Raw genomic sequence first — 22,760 nt, 5'->3', positions numbered from 1 at the left:
CAATCATGTCATTTGTGAAAGTTACCCTCCGTAATCACCCTACTGACAGAGAATTGACAAGTAACTTTAGTAGCAAGGACTCTATATATGAAGTTCTCAAGCTGGCCCACATGACTCACAGTTCCGTGATAGGCATGGAAGCACTGATTTTGTCTCTACCGGTGTCTCAACTTCCTCCCCTTCTGCCTCAACCGGCGTTACCTCCGCCTCTGGTGATTCTACCTCAACCGGTGTCTCAACCTCCAATGATTTTGCCTCTACCAATATCTCAACCTCCACTGACTCTACCTCAACCGGCCTCTGTCTCAACGAGTATCTCAACCACTGGTAATTCTGCCTCCACTCACTGTCTCAACCTCCAGTGATTCTGCCTCAATCGGCGTCACCTTTCCCTCTGACTCAATCGATGTGTCAATGAACTTGCTTATTTTAGATCTTTTCTTCAGGTTATTGTTTCCTAAAATGCAAACATTCAATGTTAAATGATTTTAGTATTTATGAAAATTTTAATTATTCAGCAATAAGAATGATGAGTATACTAGTGGGACTTTAAATTGTTTTTCTTTTATTTTTATTGTGAGAATGATATAAATGCCACATCTACAGAAAGAGGAACAGATGAGTTATAAATTTGATTTTGATAGTCACATTATTTTGATAAGACCATATTCACAAATTTTTTTAATAAAATTAAAAGAATAATCACAAATTATTCTAATAAGATCTAAATAATCATCATAAAATTCCTTGATACCATTAGCAAAATAGCCACAAATTTTTTTGATAACATCATGTTGATCTTACCAAAAAATTTTATAATAATAACAAAATATGATTATTTTTATAATTGATTAATGTATACTCCTCTACTTTATACAGGATAATACATAAAAATACATAAAATCTTTTAATAAAAAATCAAATAAGAGATATATATAATAATTATTACTATAAATGTTTTATAAAATTTATTCTATTTTATTATATAAAAATTAAATTTTTTAATAATGAAATTGATGTGACATATTTTTAAAAATATTTATTGATTTTTTTTTAAATTTATTAAATACAATTTATTACACTGAATTAATTATATCAATTAATTAATTTAATTAGATATTTAAATATCACATAATTTATTATAATTTATATCAATCAATTAATTATAATTTATTATATTAATTATTTTGATTCATTAATTTATAAGATACATAGTAAAATAGAAAATTTGTTACTTATTCTAATTAAATGTAATAAATACAGATTAATTTTGTTAAAAGTTATTGTCTCCTATATAACAAATTTATAATGATATTAATTATAAAATAATGTTATTAATTATTGTTATTATATTGTTATTGTATTATAGTAGTATTAGATATTATATCACAGACGAATCACTTTATTTACGTTAAAAAATCATAAAATTCTTGTAATGAGTCAAAATCAAATCATATAAATTTAAGGACTAAATTAAAATCTATTTTATTAATAAAAATTGGAATTTTTATATTTAATGATAGAGTTGATGTGACATATTTTTAAAAAATTATTATTTAATTTATTTTTTTCATTTATTAAATACAATTTATTATGATAAATTAATTATATCAATTAATTTATTTGATTTGAATATTTTATATTTAAATATCACACAATTTATTATAATTTATATTAATCAATTCATTATAATTCATTATATCAGTTATTTTAATTTATCAATTTATAAAATACATAATAAAATAAAAAATTTGTTACTTATTCTAATTAAATATAATAAACACAGATTAATTTAGTTAAAAGTTATTATCTCCTATATAAAATAATAAATTTATTATGATATTAATTATGAAATAATGTTGTTAATTATTGTTATTGTATTATAGTAGTATTAGATATTATATTACATACAAATTTACGTAAGAAAGGATCATTAAATTTATGTAATGAGCCAAATCAAATCATAAAATTTAAGGATTAAATTAAAATCATTAAAAAATTTTGTGTTGCTATCGTATAACTTTGTGTTGCTGTCATATAACTTTTTATTGAATTTATTCTTTTTACAATTAAATTTATTTTGTTAACCAGTTTTTGATGAGGTATCAATGAACTATCAAAAATCGAGGTGCATTTAGTTTCTATTTTTTTAATATATTTTTTTTAGATTTATAAAAAAATAAAAAAATTATTTTCTGTTTTCACTTCCTATTTTTTTATAAAAATCTGGAAACTATAAATTTAAAAAATAAAAATACAAACTAAATACATCCTAAAATATTATTATTAAGTATTTTTAAGATTTAAAAACTCAGAATTATTTATTATAAAATAATTCACTTATTATTTTTGATGAGGTCTTTTTATTGAATCAATACCCTTTTAAAGTTTATGTCAAAAAATTTAAAATTTAAATAGTTATAATGAGATTTTTAGTCTAACTAAAATATTTTTATTCTTATTATTATTGATACTGGATGGCATATTTCAAATGCATGAGAGTGAGTCTAAAATAAAAATTCCATCATTTGTAATTTATGAGAAATATAATTTCAAGATTTTTGGCACTAAAAAACATATGAAAGAAGTTGGAGACAAGTTAATTTCATTCAAATTTAAGAAAGAGAAGTGAGTTGTGATGGAGAATTAAATCATCACGTCTTTAAGCATTTCAATTTATAATATATAAAAATCATTTATTTAAACTAATATTTAAATGAACTATAATTCTTTCAAAGAGATTAGAATCTATCATATATGAGTAGTTTATTTTTCTTTAGTCTTTGTGTTGACTTTAATTTATAAATTAAAACTTAATACAAGAGTTGTTTGATTTATTTGTTTATTTAATCTAAAATTTAAATGTGTTTCTTTTTTCAATAAATATTTATTATTGTTATTATTATTATTGTCGTCGTATATTTTAGAGTAATAAGTTTTAATTTTACTACACATACTTACTAAACAAAAATATTCACTAAATATAACTATAATTTTTTTTGGAGTGTTAAATTATCAAATAAAAATTATTACTCAATATAACTTATTGAGTTGAGTAGATGAATAAGAATTATAATTTTATAAGAAAAAATAATTAGTCATATTTTTTATCCTACAACTTATAGTCGAACAAAAAAACGTGTAATAGAAGTTCTAAATATTATTACAGGGACTTTTTGAAAAAGACCCTATTTAATAAGGTGATTGCTACGGTACGATAATAAATTAATACGTACCGATACGTTTAAAATATGGACAAATAACAATAAGCCATGTAGAATTTATTTTCCACGTCAGTATTTAATTTTTTCTTTTTTAAATATATAGTATATCACCACTTTTACTAAAACACCCTTTTAATTAAATAAAAATAAAAAATATTTATTTATTTAATTTTATAAAAAGACTTAAACATTCTTTCTTTATTTAATTAAATAAAAATATCCTTTTAAATTAATCAAATTTTAAAATTCAATTAATCATAATTTTATAATTTCAAATAATTAAAATAACAAAACAAAAATATATTAAAAAAACAAAAAATCAAAATTGTTCTTCATCATAAACCTTCTCGTTCATGTCTATGAAGATGTCAGTCTTCTTCATCTTCTTCTCTCCTCTTCCTATCCTCTCTCTCTGTACTCCTCGATCTCTCTCATCTATCTCTGCGTCGCACGCAAACGGCTAAACGCGAACCTATCGCTCCCATCACCCTTGAACTCATCCTTCCTCTCTCCGTTATCCATCTCACTCCCTCACCTCCGTCCATCGCCCGCCGCCGTCGCCGAAACGAGCTTCGAAGCCACCGTCGTTATCGTGCAGCTCTGTTCCACCATCGCGCAGTTCGGTTCCATCGTCGCCGGGCTTGCCTCCTTTTTCCGTCGAGCAGCTCTGTTCCATCGTCGCCGGCGCTATCTCTGTTCCACCTGTCATCCCTTCGGTCGTTCCCTTGTCCCCCTCTTGCTCAGGATCTGCTCTGCTCTGTTCTAGGGCTTCTAGCTTCTAGGTAATTTTTTTATAACGATTATTGAATAATTGTTGTTTGTTAATTTGTGAACTTGTTATGGGTTGAATAATTATTGATTAATATGTGAATCTTACTGTTTTTACTGTGAATTACTCTATTGTTAATGATTCTGATAATTCATCGAAGAAGGCTGTGTTTGATGAGGATGAGGAAGATAAATACAAGGAAAGGAATCCGGGAAATAGTTTGAAGAGAAAAGAGAGTGGCGGTGGAGGAAGAGGTTTGTGATCCCCATTTCATACTTGAACCAACCTTCAATCCAAGACTTGTTGAGCCAAGCTGAGGAAGAGTTTGGATATGATCATCCTATGGGAGGTCTAACAATTTCATGCAGTGAAGATGTCTTCCAACAAATCACCTCTCACTTGAATTGACGATGAATCGCATGCTGCAGGAGACTGACATAGATTAGTACACACATTTTGTACAATAGGTTACTTGTAAAGATTACACATTTTTTAAAGTAAATGAAAGAAGAATGACCATTACTATGACAAGTTCAAAGTGTTTCCTCTGTTTTTTGGTTTAATGACAAAGAAAGAATTCAACTACTCTAGTATTTCATTTTTTTTCTTTTTTAAATATTTTATCTTACCTCTTCAAAGGGAACCATATGCAGTATCTAGTAGTAACAATTCTGCCTGGTGTAAGATAAACCATACTTCATTGTTCATTTGTTCTCATAGGTTGCACTAATTCTCAAGTCTAAAAAATTATAAGATTTTAATATAGAAAAAAGGGATAGAATTATAGAAAACTTTAATTCATGGCACCAATGATACACAAGAAGCTGATTCCACCACCTGCCAATGCAATTTTACACTAACAAAGGGTAAATTTCAACTGATAACATCTCCTTTATAGCTAAAGAAATTTCTAACATGGGATGTATGGCTTATTTATTTATATATGCCTGTTCTCTTATTTCTTTATTGATGTTTTAGCAATGCCTTAACATTTTCAAAAAGCAAAGATCAGTCTTACATTTAACTGATTTAAGTTCTATTTTCATCCAAGGCCAACTGCAATTTTAGTCAATATATGGTTAAATTTTCTGAATCATCTCTTATTTATGCAGCAAATCAAAATTGGATTCAAGTTTGGATAATTAAATGTTTCCTTCACCTTTTTTTTCCTGCATTTTGAAATTATGAGCAGTCTATGTGTTCAAAAATGAATGCAAATGGAGATGTTAAAGGTTAAGATATGAATTTGCAGTTCTATAACACAGCCCTCTGCAAAACCAGAATCACTGTGAAAATTGAAGTTCGTGACACTCAATCATGGAATGTCTCTAGCTTATGTTACTATTTATAATGACATGGAATGTCTCTTCTTTTTACTTCTAATATAAGAAAACTATGAGTTCATAACAGAGTTACAATTGTAGTTTCAACCGCCATTCAAAATTCTAATTTAAATGAAACGAATCATCAACTTCAGTGAATTTCTTCAAAACAATGTTAAACTTAATTTTCCAGAAATTTTTTTTTATTTATATTAAGATACACAACAAACACATATATCAAACAAATATTAATTAGTATCGTATCCGAAATGTATCGGACAGTCCAGCTTCATGTCTAACATTTATTCATGTAATTCAAAATAAAAAAATGAGTTTCATTTTACTCTATTATCTCTATTTCATTTAGCATTGTTCTTTCCTAATGCAAAATCCCCTCGTGGCATAGAATCAAAGTTCCCTGATAACATATAAAAACGAGAGGCCAAGAAACGAAGTTCAACGAATGACCATCATGCTTGTTTTTAAGTCCACTTTACCACTCTCTTCATCATCTTCATCTCTTCACACCAATCTCACATTTCATCTCTATAACCTCTCTTCTTCTAAACTCTCTTCTTCTTCTCTGCTTTTTCTTCATCATCATGTTCACTCCACAAGGCAAACCTCCTCAACCTCTAGAGTTAGGAAACTTTCCATTAGAGCTTACATGGAGAACCAGAACTCCATTTCCGGTTTCGCCAACAAGGTCATTGGTTCTTTGCCTGTGGTTGGACTCATAGCTAGGATTCTCAGCGATGAAGGTGGCGTTGGAAGTGACATCATTGATTTTGCTGAGTTCAGAAGAAGGGTTGGCAAGAAGTGCTCCATCAATGATTCCAGAGCTTTCTATGAGTTCCAGACTCGAAGAGGACGGGTAATCAATTTTGAATCCATTTAGTTGTTTTTTTCCAACCACCCCACATAATCAAAATTGAACCTTGGGTTGTATAATTCGACAAAACTCAAACTTTGTAACCTTATAATGGATAAAAGGTTGGTGATGAAGTGTTTAACCCTTTCGTTCAAATTTCAGTCTTGGGTTTAAGAGCTGTAATTTAGTGGAAGTGGTTTTCATGCTCAAAACTCTGTCTTACATTTTATGTTGATGAATATTGGTAATGGGTTGTTTAGTTATCTTTTTGTATTTAGGCAGGGGATCCTCTTTATGTTCTGTTGTGCTGTTGGCTAGCTGCGGTTGGTGCTGGTCTTCTGAAAACTGAGGAGATTTTGGAAGGAGTGGCGAGGCTGCGGATCTCAAATGACATTGAATTTGAGGAGCAGAATTTTATTGCCTTGATGAATGAAGCAAGAGAGGTTGGTTCCTTCTTCTATCTTTGTATCTTACAAGTTTTACTATGTTCATATTTGATAAAAATGCTTCCTGTAAATCACAAAATCAGCCGCTACAAATGTTTGATTATAAATGGGACTCTTGCTTAATACTACTTTGCATTTGAAGGGGAGTTGTATCAGTTTATATTAACTGACCGAATCAGTCTAAATGGTAAACAATTTGGCTCAGAAGAATGGTTGAAAATGGCGCTTCAAAGGTTTCTGCAGGCTTGTCATTGTTCTTGTCTGTGGGAGGACATTATGATATATGTTCTGCATTGTTCTCTTCGGTCTTTCCTAAATAATTTTAGTGATAAGAAAATTTTCAAATTTTCATCTCAATAGTATATACCTCAATGGAAAAAGACTTGGCTAAACACCGCTTAATCTTTGTCAAGGCAAAGACAAAACGCTTGCAATCAACAAGAACAAGTCTTGTTCCGCTAAGTGGGGTTAGCTACAAGAATCAAGCGATATTATTGCACCCTATCATGAATCATATTTGAACTAGCCCTTTCATACATTGTCTCTTTTGATCACCTTTTCACGGTCTTTTTTAGTCTCCTTTGCCCTTAATCATCGCTATCTCCCGTCTGATCTCCCCTCTTCACTGAGTTCTCTCCTTGTCTTCGCTTAACATGTTCAAATCACTTAAGAGGAGGTTCCACCATCTCTTTAATATTAGGTGTCACTCCATCAAAGCATATTCATCTAAGTCACTCTAAACTCATGTTCGTGTTCACTCTTTACCGACCAACACTCTATTCATCATAGTTGATCTAATGGTAGTGTAATAGCATTTATTGTTTAGCTTTAAATGTATTTTGAAGCACTCCGCCACTTTGATCTACCCTCTTGTATCCTAGGATTGTATCTCCCTCTGTTTCTCCATTGTCTTGAATAATACAACCAAAATATTTAAATCTCTTAACTGATGGTATAGTATTTTCTCCAATTTTCATTTCTCTGTTTGAATTCCTCATGGCTTGCTAAACTTACACTCTATATGCTCTGTCTTATTGCGACTTATGTGTCGACCATGTGCCTCAAAAGCTTGTCTTAACAAATTGCATACTAGCAAATACTGAAAAAACATGCACCTTTCTTGTAACTGTAACAGTCATTCAGTGTGTATTATGTATCAATTTCATTTTATATTATCTGCAAAATTGTCATACTGAGGCCTTGCATATTAAACATTTATTTGCCTTCTCTTCAAGGCAAATACGTATTCATTTGTTTTTGGTTGCCGCAGTATTTATCCATAATACAAGCTGCCCTGTACCAACCGTACTGACATGATAAAGTTGCTAATTTGAGACTTTTAAGGATGATCCGAAGATTTTCCACCAGATATGGAAGATGATAATTTATACACAACTTTAAGAATTGTGCTTTACAGTACTATATGATCCATGTAACTAACTCCACTAGTGAGATGAGACTTGGTTGTTACCAAACTGTGCTCTATGCCTGCTACTCTCCTAGATCCATAGGTAACCAACCCTGTAATGACAAATTAGACATAAAATGGGATCTTCTCAGATATATGATCATTCATGTTGTGTTTTAAGAGAAAAGGGAGCCTTGAAGCAACGGTTGAGTTGTCTCGGTGTAACCTCAACGTCACAAGTTCTAGCCGTGGAAACAACCACTGATGTAATTATCAAGTTAGGTTGCGTACATTACATCCTTTGTGTGCGGCACTCTCCCGAAAAAGCATGAGAAAACGAAATTCAGCTCCAAGATTTATGTTAGATGTTTGCTTGTGTTTTAATGCTCTACATCCATGCATGGTGCTTATTTTCAATGGTTCTAAAACTCCATCTATGTAACATTACTCTAACAACTAAAGAAACACCAATCTTTAAACTTTCAGAGACGTGCAAAGCTGAAGGCTGCACCTCCAGCTATTCCAATGGAGATTAGAGTTGAGAAGGCACTCGATGCAACCTATGTTTGTTGCTTCGGAAAGGATCCTATAGAGGAGGAAGACGAGACGTTGCTTATCACAATGCTTAGTGCTGTTTTTCCATCGGTTCAGCAACCAGAGATCCAGCAGATGGTAAGAGCCAAGGCATTGAGAGTAGCAGAAGGAGGTGGCGATGATTATGTTCTTGAAGCAAAGCCCTTGTCAAAAGAAGCTGTGGAATTGCAAATGAAGGACCTTCAGTTCCTCAGACAAAATAGTGAGACTTAAACCGAGTGTAGCCAGTGATGTTTTTGAAATATGAACACGGTGAATGAAAAATTATGTTTCAGATATGCTGTTTCAGTGTTTTGGCAACTCATAAAAAAGGGTCAGTGATTTTTGTTCTTATTCCCTTTAGATTATTGAAACAAAGGTTTATAACTTAATTCAAAATATAAGCATAAATAGTTAAACATCTTGTAAAGTAATAAACTGAATCTCAAACACCTTTTCTTTTTTTCAATTTTCCAAAACTTGCAAGTGAACCAATTGTTTCCTTCGTTAACTGTCTAACATGTTGGTGCATATCTATTCATTTTGTTGATTAAGAGACATTGGAATTTTTGAATTTTGTGGCATTTGGTATAAGGGAATGGATTCTCTCAACATGAAATCTCAATTCAAAAAGTCGAGGGATAGATCTAACTATTAGTTTACTTGACACAGATGTAACTCAACCATTGCTTCAAGGATTTCTTTGATAAACTTAAAAGTAGGAATAGCAACATAACACATACCTACATGTGCCTACCTCGTCCCTACTCGAACCGGGCAGGTAATTACATGATTCTGTGTGGAGTGGGTTTTCATCGTGGTGGATTCTTGAGGGGGAGTTGAGGTGGGGATGAGTTTTGAGTGTGCGCCCTCTATCCGCCTATATATATATATTCCTTTTGACATCGTATGACTCTTGTTTTTTAAATTTAATTTATATTTTGATGGTGTTTATGGTTTAGAGAATTTTAAAATTTAATTTTGTACGATGAATTTTAAAGATTACCGGAGCAGATAGGAGTAAGGGTGGGTTATTAGAGCATCTCCAAAGGCACAAATTTTTTAGGCCATGTTATCGTGCTGTCGGAGAGAAAGGAGAATCATGTATTAGAGTGGAACTCAAAAAGAGGTTCTCCAACACTACATTATCCATTTTCATCCATATTTAATCTTTTTATCAAAAATGTTATTCCAACATTTTTACCATTTTTAACTTAATTTAATGCATCAAGACATGACTCATTTAATGTTGGTGGCTCTTTTAGACTCCGATACAATCTAGTTCAAATTCACAATATTCAGGTTTTGCCAACTCTCGTGGATTAGATGCTAGCAACCTCAATAATAATGACATTAAAAATTGTAGGCAAGATATCATTTAATACTGGCAATGGAAAAAGGATGATTAGTGCATGGTTGAATGTTTCAACTGACCCTATAGTTGGTCCCAACTAAAAGAGTGACACATTTTGGAATCGAATTCACAATTATTGTGTAGAATTTAGTGCTGACATGAAAAAGGGGGACAGTTGCATGTAAGAAACGATGGTATAAGATCAACAATGAAGTTGCACAATTCCCTAGTTGTTAGGATCAAGCTAGTCGAAACATAAGGAGTGGTTCGAATACTGATTATATATAGCGGTTGACCTATAAACTTTATTCCACAAGTTATGGTAAATTCACTCTTGAGAGGTATTGAAATATATTTCCTTTGGAATAAAAATGGAGAAGCCAACTCCCAACACAAAGTGGAGGCTCAAAGAGAACCAAGGTTAGTGTAACTGGAGCATACTCATCATCATCAAATCCAAAAACATCGTTGGCTAAGGAAACTGATGTGGAATCTCCCGTTCGTCCACAAAGATTAAAGAAGAGTAAGAGAAAGGGTAAGGAAAAAGCACAAATGTCTGAAGGTCTTAGTGAAAAGAAATCATTAATTGTTAAGAAACTATCTCTCATGGAAGATATTAAGAATGCTAGAGAAAATGAACTAATGGAAAAGGAAAAGGAAAGAGAAGAGGAGAGGAAATATAGAGAAAAGATTATGTCAATCAAGCGACGATAAGGGAACAAAAATTACAAAGTCAGAGGCATATTAAAGAAATTGAGATAAATGCAAAGGAAAGGAAAATGGAAAGGATGGCTAAAAAAAGGGAAAGAGAAATGAATATACAAATACTTAATGCTTACACATCTACAATGAGTGAAGAATGACAAGCTCCTCATAAGATTGCATGTGAAAAAATAATCAATAAGTGTTTTACTTAATAGTTCCTTGTATTCATAGAGTTAAGTAGTCTGATTTATTTTTATTGTGTATTACCGTATGTGATGTGATATGTTTTATTCATTTGTGATGTAACTTTTAAAATTAGCTGTTGTGAGATACACGTTATTGTGTGTTATGTGTTATTGTTTATGAAAGTAATCGTTGCAAAATTAGCCGTTTCAAAATTAGAAAAAAAAAACTAGTCATTGTGAGATAGACGTTACAAAATGACTGTTGAAAAGTAATTACTTGTTGCGGATACACTTATAAATATCAATGATCAAACATTTACAATCCCAAACTCCATTTCAAAACTAGTTTCTCACTTCAAAAGAATACTAAATATTATATTTCAATTAATAGCTAGAAACTTTGATAACATGTTTAATGAGGCTTTGCATGGTAAAATAAGAAGGCGAGATAACACATTCATGGATAATTGGATCGATGAGTGTTTGTTCAATGATCCAGAAAAAGAAGATATCGATAGAAGTTCTTTTCCAACTCCTCGTAGATAGATCAACAGAAATAAAAAAGTAGGACATGATTACCTTTTCAAAGATTACTTTGCAAATGATCCGGTATATAATGTTGACATTTTTTTATGAGGTTTTAAATGAGAAGACACGTGTTCTTTCGGATAGTAGACACTCTCTCAAATGTCTATCCGTATTTTTAACAAAGGGTTGATGCAACTAGGAGAAAAGGCTTATCACCACTACAAAAATGCACTACTGCGATATAGATGTTAGCATATGGCATAGCAGCTAATATTGTTGATGATTATGTGCACATAGACAATAGCACCATAATTGAATGCTTAGAAAAATTTGTTGAATGTGTCATTTCGGTGTTCGAGAATAAATACTTATAAAAAATCAAATTTAAATGATGTACAACACTTGCTATAAATGGCGGGGTCGTGACTTTCCTGACATGTTGGGTAGCATCGACTGCATGTATTGGTAATGGAAAAAGTGTCCAAAGTCATGAAAAACTATGTACATGAGTGGTTATCGACTTATCATAGGGTTGCAACCATAGTACTTAAGGTTGTAGTATCTTCAGACCTTTGAATATGACATGTATTCTTTGGAATTTCTGGTTCAAATAACAATATCAACGTGTTAGATCGTTCACCAGTGTTTGATGATATTCTAAATGATCGTGTGTCCAAGGTAAATTATATTATTAATGGTAATAATTATACTATGAGATACTATTTAGCAGATGATATTTATTTTGAATGGGTTAAATTTGTCAAATCAATATCAAAGCCACAAGGAGAGAAATACAAGTTATTTGCACAATATCAAGAAGGGCAAAGAAAAGACATGGAGCGAACCTTCGGAGTGTTGCAAGCACATTTTGCAATTATACGTGGTACAACGTGCTTTTGGAAAAAGAAGAAGCTTGCAAACATAATGAGAATTTGTATTAAATTGCATAATATAATTGTTGAGGATGAAATAGATACTTATGCAGAAAATTTTGCTCAAGGTCTAAAGTATGACGATGTTAAAAATGATTTATCACAATCTCAGTTGGGAGAGGAAGATTTTGCACCATACCATCAATTTCTCTAAAGAAATGTCCAACTTTAAAATAAGCAACAACATCGACAACTGAAAGATGATTTGATTGAACACATATGACAATTTCCCAATATTTATTGTCAACTATGGAATTTTACTTTTAACTATGTTTTTCTTTATATTAAGTAATTTTACAAATTAGTTTAAGGTTAAATTATATATTGTGTATTATTGTTATTTATGAAATTATTATTTTTTTTAGAATATTAATATTTTTTAGCATTATTTCTTAATTTATAAATTTTAATAATATTATTGTAAAAAAAATAATTATATTAATTTTAAATACTTTAATTAATTAATTAAATAGAATAACAATAGTTTTTCCTAATAAAAAAGAAAAAGATGTCTTGAATTTTTATTTACCGTTTATAATACAAAAACGGATATAAAATTATTTTTTATGATAAATAAACTATAAATAAGAATTGAAATGAGTTCTGTCCGGTCTTAGCAAGTAGGTTTTTTGTTACCAGCATAATAAGGAGATTCTATATAGAATAAAGAAAGATGAGGCGAGGTTGGACAGAGCCAAAATCCATCCCTACACGAGCCATTGCCATCCTACTTCAAGTTAAAAGTTAGGAAATAGATCTTATAGGTCATGATACATAATTCCCTCACAAAAATCTTTGAAGAGATTGAGAAGTCTTCCTTGAACCTTGCAGGATACCAGGACCTGCCTTCCAACCCACCATTTTCTCTGGTTTGAGGTATGCAACTAAGCATCTTGGTCAAAGGCAAATATAAAAACCGTTACGGCATTTGCAATGAAGCATACAACATAACTACTGTGTGCCCTATGATTCAAGACCGATTAAAGATAAGGGAGAGAGTTTTGAAACCAAATGCCATAGTTCACTTTTATTCGTCAATTTTCCATATCTTGTTATACCAAATTTATTACATTTTACTCACGTCATGGGAAAAGTACACCCAAATTCATAAAATGAAAAATGAGCATACTAGTAGCCTCAGGCGTTCATCAGTTTTATTTCTTACAAAACAAAAGGAGTTCAAAGTTTAAAGCTGAAAACACTCAAAATAAAAAGCAGAACAATTATTGCAGTTCATACATTTCTGATTCCTTTTCTGAAGGGTCACCACAATTGAAGAGTCCAATGCCTTAACATGTCTGCTTTAGCTTCACCGGTATTGGGGTGCTAGTTGACCTTCCTTCACAATGTAGTTTTGTTCTGGGAAGTCTTCACCCCTGAAGTGCCTATCAAGCATGTCTTTCACGCCAGCAGCATAACGCAACTGAATCGATTTTCATTTTATTATTTCATTAGTACTCCATTATGAAAGACACAAAAGCAGTTAAGGAAGTTAGGTACTGGAAAAGAGAGTATTGTTATTTTCAAAAATAACTATCATCACTCATCAGCACCATAATAACAGTTATATTAAAATAGAAACAATTTCTCAGGAGAAGGTGTCATGATACCACTTCTCCCAAAAGTTTAAACTGATAAGAAGTGGCACATGAATGGTTATATCTCTAATAGGAGGTAAGGAAATATGTTGAAACTTAAAAAACTTACCTGTGCATCTATGGTGGTACCAGAAATGTGAGGAGTCATGGCATGGTTTGGCATGTAGCGCCATGGATGATCCTTTGGAGCTGGTTGTGGGAACCACACATCACCACTGTAGCCTACAGAAATAAGAGATTCGAAACAATTGCATGACAGAGAAATTAACAAATAAGATTAGCTTTAACCTTTATGAAATTTGAATAACTCTCTGCTGATTAGATAAAATTCTTGTGTTAGAGTTACTTGAATGATAGTTGATCGTTTAAAATCACAAATATTTGTCAGCTTGTTTCCAAATTACCTGCAATGTGCCCACTGGAGCAAGCATCAGCAACTGCTTGTGTGTCCATGATTGCCCCTCGAGCATTGTTGACAATAAGAACACCCTTCTTACACTTATCAATCCGATCTTTGTCGAACAATCCCCTATGTCACAAAAATAGATTTATTAAACCCCTTCTTAGTTCTTGCATCTATTAGGTACAAAACAACTCATGTGTCCCTAACAACTTAAACTTTTGGAAGAAATAATTCATGACATGACAAAAGAGATTTAATTACAAAAGGCCTTGAGTTCTTCTTGATATATAAAATCATTCATATGTCTTTCCGACTCTACCCAAGAGGTTTAACTTTTCAGAAAGATGATTTTTGATAACTACTAAGCAATGACCAAAGAATTCCTATGTTCAAATTTAACCCCTTGTCTCATCCCAAGAAAGAAAAAGAAAAAAAAAAAAGACAGAATATACATACACACCGTTCAATTTCCTTAAGAGAAGGCATTGTGATTTGCGCAAGAAAGTTTTAAAAATTATAAATGATTTAACTAGTTGGTATAAACTACTAATGCAGAAGGAATTATACCTTGTCTTATCAGTGAGAGGCATGTTGATAACAATTACATCACACTTTGGAAGCATTGCATCAAGGTCCTCCTCAAACTTTGCTCCAATTTGGTTCTCCAACTCAGGATCCATCTTGAGCCGATCGTGATACAGAAGATTACAGTTAAAGGGTTTCAACCTTTGTAGTAAGAGCTTGCCAATTCGTCCAGCACCGACAGTTCCTATAGTCTTTCCTTCAAGATCGTAAGCTCTATAAGCAATGCCGGCAACATTCCAGTCACCAGTAACAGCTTGCTGGTAGCCAGGCAAGAAATTCCTCAATAGGATGAGGATCCGCAAGAGCTCATCCTCTGCAACCGACACCACATTACTTCCTGTGACCTCGGCCACAGTTAAGCCGGCAGCGGCCGCAGCATTAAGATCAATGTGATCGGAACCAATTCCAGCAGTCAACAGCAGCTCTAAATTCTTAGCTTTCTTAATTCTTTCCGCAGTGACATATGCAGGGTGAAATGGTGTAGATATGAGGACATGGAGATCAGGAATGTGTTTCTCAAGTACTGGTAGACATACCAAAAAGTAGCCATAAGCCCATAAGTCAAATGAATCATAAAGTTAAAGCAGAAAATTCAGTATAAGGAGAAAGTAATTAGCCATGCATAGATAACAGAATAAGATTAATTTTGACTCTACTAACATTTTTATACATAAAAATCAATATGTAAACATTAATCTCATTCCTGTTAATAAAAAGTTATGTACCGTGACCAATCAAATCTCACCATTTTGTATGACTCTTGTAATAGTAATAGTAAAATATCTATATAGTTGGTATATTTGTAGGTATATAGAAACTAAATTCAAAACTTAAAATGATGCTGACCAGAATCTGGTCCTTCTTTGTCATCAGTGACAATGTACTCATGACCCTGTGATTCAAGCCACTCGCGAATCCCCAATGCTCCTTCAACACAACCAACGAAATTGGGATTCATGGAAGCATACTCGTTTCCTTTGTAGAAAACTCCCACAATCTTCTTTTTTCCACCAGAAGCCTATTCCCAATAAACAAAGTATTAAGGGGTGAGATTATACATAATCATGGTCTGCCAATAAACTCAATTCAACTATGTTTTGGACAAAAGCAGAAGCATAATTTAGGAGGGAGTCTCAAATAATGCAACAAAAAATATACATATTATTTTTGTGTAATAAATATATATTCATTCTCATGAGAAAGAATGATTAATAGTTGATTAACTATTTGTTAAATAGTGATTAACTAATTATACAATGATTAATATTTTCTTAAATTTTTTTAATTAACGACAATCAGATTTAAACTTACGAACCCATGCATATTACTCCAATGTTCCACCCACTATATAGTGCATTATGTTAACAATTAGCATCTTAATCTCATCAGATCTCTTGATAACAAACATCATCAGATTTAATATTTACACCCAAATATTTTTTTGGAAAAAAAAGCATAATCCGTCTGAAATAATCATCAACAAAAAGAAGTCTGAAAAGAATACTAATTAATTATTAACTAAGATAACAACATTATTAGTAGTATAATAATTAAAAAAAAAATAAGCGTGATGTGTGAGAAGAGTGGTGATTGGTGGCGCGAAACACGTGTAATTGTGAGATTAGTTTGAACCCCAAACACACTACCTCCATCTCCGTGATCGGCACGGATCAAGCATGCAAGAACATTATCAACAACCACAACACAAAAAACAACCTTTCAATTGAACGAAAAGCTAAGCTAAAGCTAAAATTGAACAATTGAGAGAGAGAAAAGAAAATAGAGTGGGTAGTATAAGTGTTGGTTACATGAATGTTTCTGGTGAAGGTGGAATTGGAAGAAGTGAGGAGTGAGCGAGCCGCAGAGGAAGCAACACGTTTCGCCAGCATCGCCATCTTGCTCTCTGCTCTAAGAAAATGTGAGAAAATTGAAAGTAATGAAATGAAATTAGAGGATCGGAGAGTGTGATGAAGATGAGAGTAGAAGGAGTAGAATGAAAGTATTTATATAGTAGAAGAGAAAGAATCTTTTTAGATAGAAAGAAAATCAGCAGTCATAACAGGGATGAAGAGAGAAAGAGAGAGAGAGAGAGCAGACATGAACACGTGATGAAACTAAAGACTTCACTCACCTAAGGAAGGGATGAACCGAATTTTGGCACCTTCTTACTTAGCTAGCTTGGTTTTGTGTTTTTTTCTGGTCCCTCGCTCTCGAGTGTCTACTGTTTAAGTACGTCTGACTTTCAAAGACCCTATGTATATACATGAGAAGATAACAAAAAAATTAATAATTTTGATAGAGCGTTAATAAAATTTATTATTTTTAATTATTTTTTAGTTAATAATATTTAAAAATATAAATTAAAAATATATTATTAAAGTTAAAAAAATTAAATTGATAATTAAAAATATTAATAAAAAAATAATTTTTATTCGTATTTAAATTTTTCTCAAAAATAAATATTTATGATTTTTAATGAATTTTAGAATTTTTTTTCTCTTTGTCATATTTATTTAAAAAAAAATTAATACGTCTGTTCCGAGACTTACTTAGACTCAGGGTGATTTGAATTTAAATATGAGGTTTAGATGCTTTTAGGTGAAAGATTTGACGTCTTCTTCTGGAAGGATGAAGTTGTCCGAAATTTTCATAACAAGATGGGGGGTGGTACCTGTAAGAGACTCTCATGCTTAAGATAGCAAGGACTTTAGGCAGATTTTTGGTAAATTTTTAGTAGATTGGAGTTCGAAAAATACCTGAGGATGTCAGGATATTTATAAGTGTAGAGGTAGAGTCAATAATTACTCTTTGAGTACCTCCACCTTTGGTGGTGGGTTGGTTAGTCCCTTTTTGTAGGGAGGTTATGGAAATCTCATTTCTAGATGAATAGGAAAGATTGTAGGAGTTACTTACTGATAAAGATAAGTAGGGCTAGGCTAGCGTGGTCGTGTCCGACCTCTATGAGGTCGGGTAGGTGTCGATCCGGATAATATCTGTTGATTGGACTTTGTTCATTTTGGGCCTGACTAAGTAGTGGGCCAGGATATGAACATTGTTCTTGTCTAATACCGAGCTTCACTGGATCAGGCTCAAGCATTCCCAAGTCGATCTTGATCTCTTGTAGCTTTCATCCTATCACGTCGGGTATACCACCTTCCTCGGAGTTATGTCGAATACTTGATGTATTTTTTGAATCTGAATGTTACAACTTTTTGTAACCGTTCGTGCATCTTTTCAGTTACCTTGGTAACTGGACATGTCATTAAATAAGGGATAAATTTACTATTTTGTCCTTAGTGACTATATAAACATAATCATTTTTCTCTTTCTTCTTTTTTGCTTCCATTCCTTATAATTTACTTATTTTTCTCTCAAGACTTATCTTCTTCTTCACTGTGACTCTATTTTTGTTGATCTTCTTCCAAGATTTTTCTATCTTAGGATTCTGCTTCAAATCTTTGTTCATGTTACTTAAAACATTTGGGATTGTCCGTTCACTTTGCTGTTGCACGCATTCCTTGTTGCCTTCTGTTCTTCATCAAGGTAGATTTTTCTTTCATTATTGTTGTTTGCTGGTTGAAGTTTCTTGATGGATGAAACTATTGGTTCAATACTTTTTGTGAGAAATGGTATTTGTAGAGGGTTTTTGAAAATACGACCTTTTGCCACTACTTATAGAGGTTTTTTTCTTGCTTTCTTGGAAATGTATTTATTTGCAATGATTTTTTGGTTGTTCTGTAGTAGTAGCTTTTATCATTTATCATCTTTGAAGGTCACTCATCTATTATGAATTTTGTTATAGGTTTTAAATTTCGGGCTTAACTTTGTGGTGCGGATTTTGAGAATGTCCACAACTGAACCGACAAGTGTACCAGATCGTCTAAGTAATACCTCAGATGAGTGAGGGTCAATCCTACGAGAATTAATAGATTGAGCAATAATGGTCGATTGATTGGTTTAGTCAGGCAGACAGAAAAAAGTTGGTTTTATGGTTTTCAAAGGCATTAAACAGTAAATCAGAGAATGAGAGGGCAAATAATGAGTTGATGTAGAAATCATTGAGAGAAAACAGTTAAGGTATCGGAGATGTTTACTTTTTTGGATTAGGATTTCTTACCAACTATTTTAATCATGCAAGATTCATTTCATGGAAAACTGTAATTGACTAAACCCTAATCTCTTAGTAATTTAGTCTTCTCTAACCTTCATCAACTGCCAATCTCTTGGTCACTTGATTCCGATTAGAGAGTTAAGCTCAAATCTAGTTTATGGACACAAAAATCTTAATTATAAAAAACTAAGAGGATTATATGTCACATATCTTGATTAGTTCAAGTAATTAGTAATTTAGGAGGAATTTGCTTTCAAGCTGTTGTTCAGGTGGGGGACCTATTCCAAGGATCACAAGAATGCATATAGAATAAAGGTCATACTCTCATTCCATCCAGATTCATAAAATGAAGAATGAAAGTAATCCTTGAAACTTAATCAATATATTAATTAAAATAGAAAAGTAATAGTCTTAATCCATAGAAATAAACAGAGCTCTTAACTTTAACCAAGGATGTTTAGTGGCTCATGACTTACAGAAAAAACAAGGGTTCTAAAAAGTGTAATGTGAGGAAGTGAGAAGATCCCCTAAAGGGTGAATCTTTTCCCTTTTATATCTAACCTAATTTGATTTGAAAATCAAATAAAATAATAAATCATAAAACTAAAAGATATTGTTTGTAAATAAAAATTACAAAAATAAAATAAAAGATAACTAATAAAAGCTAAATCCACTTGAAGATGCTTCTTTGATGGGCTTTAATTCGGATTGCTTGGTGCTAAATGCCAGTTGGGCGTTTAGCGCCCAAAGTGGATAGAAGGCTCCTTTAGCGTTTAGCGCCTAAGGGGGTAGCTTCGAATCTTCTCTTTTTTGCTTAAAATTCTGCCAAATTGATCTGAATTTCACCTGAAATCATAAAAATACTAAAACAACTCAAAGTAGCATTCAAAGAGGATTTTTGCACTAAAATATAATTAAACTTAATAAATTTTAACTAAAACTGACTAGAAAATAAGGAAAAATGGGTACAAGATGCTCACGCATCACTTTGTGCCCCCAAATGGTGCCATTTTATTCTGATAATGGTGCCATTTCGAATCCTAGTATATAAGTGATATTTTTTATCTCTGCTGTTACTATAATAAGGTACTGGTAGATTTGGATCCTTTTTCAAGTTCGTGAAAATGATCCGACATCTTTGAGCTGTTTGTTTCTTGTAACGTTGTACCTGACTTGTAGTTCGTGAGTTTTGTAGTGACAGAGCTTCATTTTGGTTTTTTGTAGATATAACCCATTACGTCTCGTTCGGTAATTCTCAGAATGTCATCTAAAGTTTTCCCTGGTTTAGATTGGGTAGATATTACTGCCATTTCTGCTGTCCCCATAGTTGACAATGAATATGTAGGAAAATTCCATTTACAACATAGGATTTGTAGAACCCAAGAGGATGAGAGGAAGTATGAGTTAGTAGCTCCTGACCCAAAGGATAGGATTTGCTTCCCCTGACTTAGTAACTCAGAAAACCACTTTCTTTTCATGTACTGTTTGTTTACTAGGCTGGGGGTAACACTTCCATTTACTGATTTTGAGATTGAAATTTTGTGGATACGTAAAGTAGCTCCTTCTCAACTTCATCTAAATTCATGGGGGTTTATGAAGGTTTATTAACTAATTAGTTGAGAGCCTAATATTCCTTTTTCTTCCAGAATTTTCTTTTATCTTTTTCAACTTATCAAACATTTCAACTCGAAAAAAATATTGGCTTTCCTTCCGAGCTATTCAATGTCGGAAGGATTTTTCAATTTTTCATGAGTCGTTTCATGACTTTAAGAACTATTACTTTAAGGTTTGATCTATTGAGGGTGCCCGACCATTTTTCTTTAATGAGAGGGATGAACCTATCTTTATTTTGTACTGAAAAGAGGTCTCTAACGCCATTAAATTCAACCTTGCAGATCTGGATATGATGGCCATTTCTTAGGAGTGTTGGGGTGGGTCGAGCTCTTCACCTCGACACGAAGAAGTTTTTGATAGGCAAGTCGAGTTATGTCCGTACTGAACTAGGTCGTTAGCTTTTTCATTTTGTAGATGCCTCTCTTATATCTGTCCGACTTATTTAACCTTAGTCTCTATTCTTGTTTTTGTTTTTCTTTTTGTAGCAAGGATGACCAACGGTATGGATGCTTTTTCGGCAAGCGAAGAAGAACGCAGTTGCTCAGGCCATCCAATTAAAAGAGGCCAGTAAGTTGGGTGATCTTTTTTCTCCTTCTAAGTCAGAGTCGTCCTCTTCTTAGTTCGTCAAAGTTATCCTTTCTTCTCCCCCCTTTGAATACAGAGCCTCTACCTTAGACAGTTCCCATGTGCCCTCTATACCGACTCGGGTTCTCGAAAATGCAAAGCTCCTTCTTCTGAGTTCGGTAGTCCATATGACTAGGGTTTCAACGCAGTGGCTTTTGTGAAGAATATATCCTTACTTATAGTTCTATAAGTATAGATGATGTTTTTCTCAGAAAGCATTTGGAGTTATTGGCTCGAGGAGGTATTCGGATGACAAGGGTGTGTTCAGCCCTTGTGAAGCAATTGGAAGCAACTCCACTTGGCAATATCTAGAAAGAGTTGACTGATCTTTGTCCTGAGGTTGCTTATTTTCGGAAGGCCAAGTTGGAGTTAGAAGTTGAAAGGGGGGGGTTCTCAATACTGATCTTTCCAAACTTCACGATAAGGTAAATCAATACGAGGTTAATTGCGCTATGGCAGAGGGATTGTAGAAGAAGGCTGAGAAGAGTTATACTTGTGTGTTTGGGGAGAAGCTGGACCTGAAGGAGGAACTGGCTAAGTTGAGGGAGGAGTATGGGTGTTTGGAGGAATCGGTGGCCTTGTGGATGGACGAGATGGCTGAGAATCTGAAGGCCCAGTTACGGGTTCTTGCACCCGAGGTTGACCTCTCTCCCATTGATCTCGACAAATTTATGATTGATGGAAAGATTGTTTCTCCTGAGGTTGACACCGTTCCTATCGGGAACCCGAAGACCTCTGCTGCCCAAGTTGATGAGATCCTTTTGGACGCTCCTATCTAAACTACTGAGAATCCTCCTAACTCTGTAATTTGAGTTGATGAGACAGCTAACATGATTATCAAGGAGCAGGACCCTCCTCCTACTTAGTTTTATTTTCGGACTTTTATCTTTGTTTTGGTGGTCCGGTTTGTGGGTCTTTGAACACTTTGTCTTTTGTAATAGCCATAGTCTGGATGATGTTTTACCCATGTTTGGGCTTTTAAAAACTTATTCACACTTATTTTGTCGTGTTATAAGTGTTTATAGTTTTGATTTGCATAATAGTAGATTTGTTTACTTTCTTTATAACAAACATGTTCTCTTTTTTACAAATATTTTTTTTATAACTCGGTTGTTCTGAATTATTTTTAGTTGTTCCAACTACGTGAGATTGGTAGTTTTCGTTGCTAAAAAATTTTTACAAGTTATTTCTGACTCTCTTTTCAGCTCATTTTGGTCGAGTTATTCTATGAGGTTGGATTACTTGTTCTTGCTATGTCGACTTGAGGAGGTCGGACACTTTTTTAAATCACCCCCTTTTTAATAAATTTTTATAAGGTTAGGTAATGATTTGTTCTCGTAATCTAGAGACTCAATGATACTCATTCCGACCTTAGGAGGTGGATTATATTTGTTTTTATCAAGTTACTCTTGCGATTCGTTTTAGTCACTGGTTTTGTGTAAGAGTAGTTTTGATGAGGTCAGACTACGATCTTTTTTTGTGCTTTATCGAGCTTAAATTGGTGCGTG

General features: G+C 32.8%; 3 protein-coding genes across 5 annotated transcripts; 2 read left to right on the top strand and 1 right to left on the bottom strand.

The window, feature by feature from the left end:
• Positions 1 to 5: 5 nt before the first annotated feature.
• Positions 6 to 4,505, top strand: LOC130981376 (uncharacterized). The gene is made up of 3 exons (XM_057904966.1): positions 6 to 361; positions 3,590 to 4,006; positions 4,157 to 4,505. Exons 1-3 carry the CDS (start codon positions 6 to 8, stop codon positions 4,215 to 4,217), a joined length of 834 nt encoding a protein of 277 aa, XP_057760949.1. The 3' UTR covers positions 4,218 to 4,505.
• A 1,237-nt stretch (positions 4,506 to 5,742) lies between these two features.
• On the top strand, positions 5,743 to 9,082 carry LOC130979613 (photosystem I assembly factor PSA3, chloroplastic). Its single transcript, XM_057903089.1, has 3 exons — positions 5,743 to 6,189; positions 6,465 to 6,629; positions 8,527 to 9,082. Exons 1-3 carry the CDS (start codon positions 5,779 to 5,781, stop codon positions 8,845 to 8,847), a joined length of 897 nt encoding a protein of 298 aa, XP_057759072.1. The 5' UTR covers positions 5,743 to 5,778; the 3' UTR covers positions 8,848 to 9,082.
• Positions 9,083 to 13,316: 4,234 nt separating this feature from the next.
• On the bottom strand, positions 13,317 to 17,141 carry LOC130981727 (formate dehydrogenase, mitochondrial). 3 transcript variants are annotated; one of them, XM_057905383.1, is made up of 7 exons: positions 17,035 to 17,141; positions 16,712 to 16,811; positions 15,750 to 15,921; positions 14,886 to 15,426; positions 14,320 to 14,444; positions 14,025 to 14,137; positions 13,317 to 13,740 (listed from the first exon to the last, which is right to left on the bottom strand). In XM_057905383.1, exons 2-7 carry the CDS (start codon positions 16,796 to 16,798, stop codon positions 13,627 to 13,629), a joined length of 1,152 nt encoding a protein of 383 aa, XP_057761366.1. In that variant the 5' UTR covers positions 16,799 to 16,811; positions 17,035 to 17,141; the 3' UTR covers positions 13,317 to 13,626. The 3 variants fall into 3 exon arrangements, with proteins under 3 accessions (XP_057761366.1, XP_057761365.1, XP_057761364.1); XM_057905382.1 differs by having other exon boundaries at positions 16,712 to 16,806; positions 17,035 to 17,131; XM_057905381.1 differs by lacking the exon at positions 17,035 to 17,141 and having other exon boundaries at positions 16,712 to 16,963.
• Positions 17,142 to 22,760: the final 5,619 nt, after the last annotated feature.

Source organism: Arachis stenosperma, chromosome 5, assembly GCF_014773155.1.
Source record: "Arachis stenosperma cultivar V10309 chromosome 5, arast.V10309.gnm1.PFL2, whole genome shotgun sequence".
Taxonomy (NCBI): Eukaryota; Viridiplantae; Streptophyta; class Magnoliopsida; order Fabales; family Fabaceae; genus Arachis; species Arachis stenosperma.
The sequence above is the reverse complement of the archived record's forward strand: the minus strand, read 5'-3'. Positions and strand labels throughout refer to the sequence as shown.

Bases quoted from the DNA above. Each gene is read 5' to 3' on its own strand.
- LOC130981376 (XM_057904966.1), top strand. From the start codon at position 6: ATGTCATTTGTGAAAGTTACCCTCCGTAATCACCCTACTGACAGAGAA. The intron at 362-3,589 runs GTGATTCTGCCT...ATGTCTATGAAG, and splicing joins ACTCACTGTCTCAACCTCCA to ATGTCAGTCTTCTTCATCTT. The intron at 4,007-4,156 runs GTAATTTTTTTA...TCATCGAAGAAG, and splicing joins CTAGGGCTTCTAGCTTCTAG to GCTGTGTTTGATGAGGATGA.
- LOC130979613 (XM_057903089.1), top strand. From the start codon at position 5,779: ATGACCATCATGCTTGTTTTTAAGTCCACTTTACCACTCTCTTCATCA. The intron at 6,190-6,464 runs GTAATCAATTTT...TTTTGTATTTAG, and splicing joins TCCAGACTCGAAGAGGACGG to GCAGGGGATCCTCTTTATGT. The intron at 6,630-8,526 runs GTTGGTTCCTTC...TTAAACTTTCAG, and splicing joins TGATGAATGAAGCAAGAGAG to AGACGTGCAAAGCTGAAGGC.
- LOC130981727 (XM_057905383.1), bottom strand. From the start codon at position 16,798: ATGGCGATGCTGGCGAAACGTGTTGCTTCCTCTGCGGCTCGCTCACTC. The intron at 15,922-16,711 runs GTAACCAACACT...TATTGGGAATAG, and splicing joins CCTTCACCAGAAACATTCAT to GCTTCTGGTGGAAAAAAGAA. The intron at 13,741-14,024 runs GTAAGTTTTTTA...AAATCGATTCAG, and splicing joins GTACCACCATAGATGCACAG to TTGCGTTATGCTGCTGGCGT.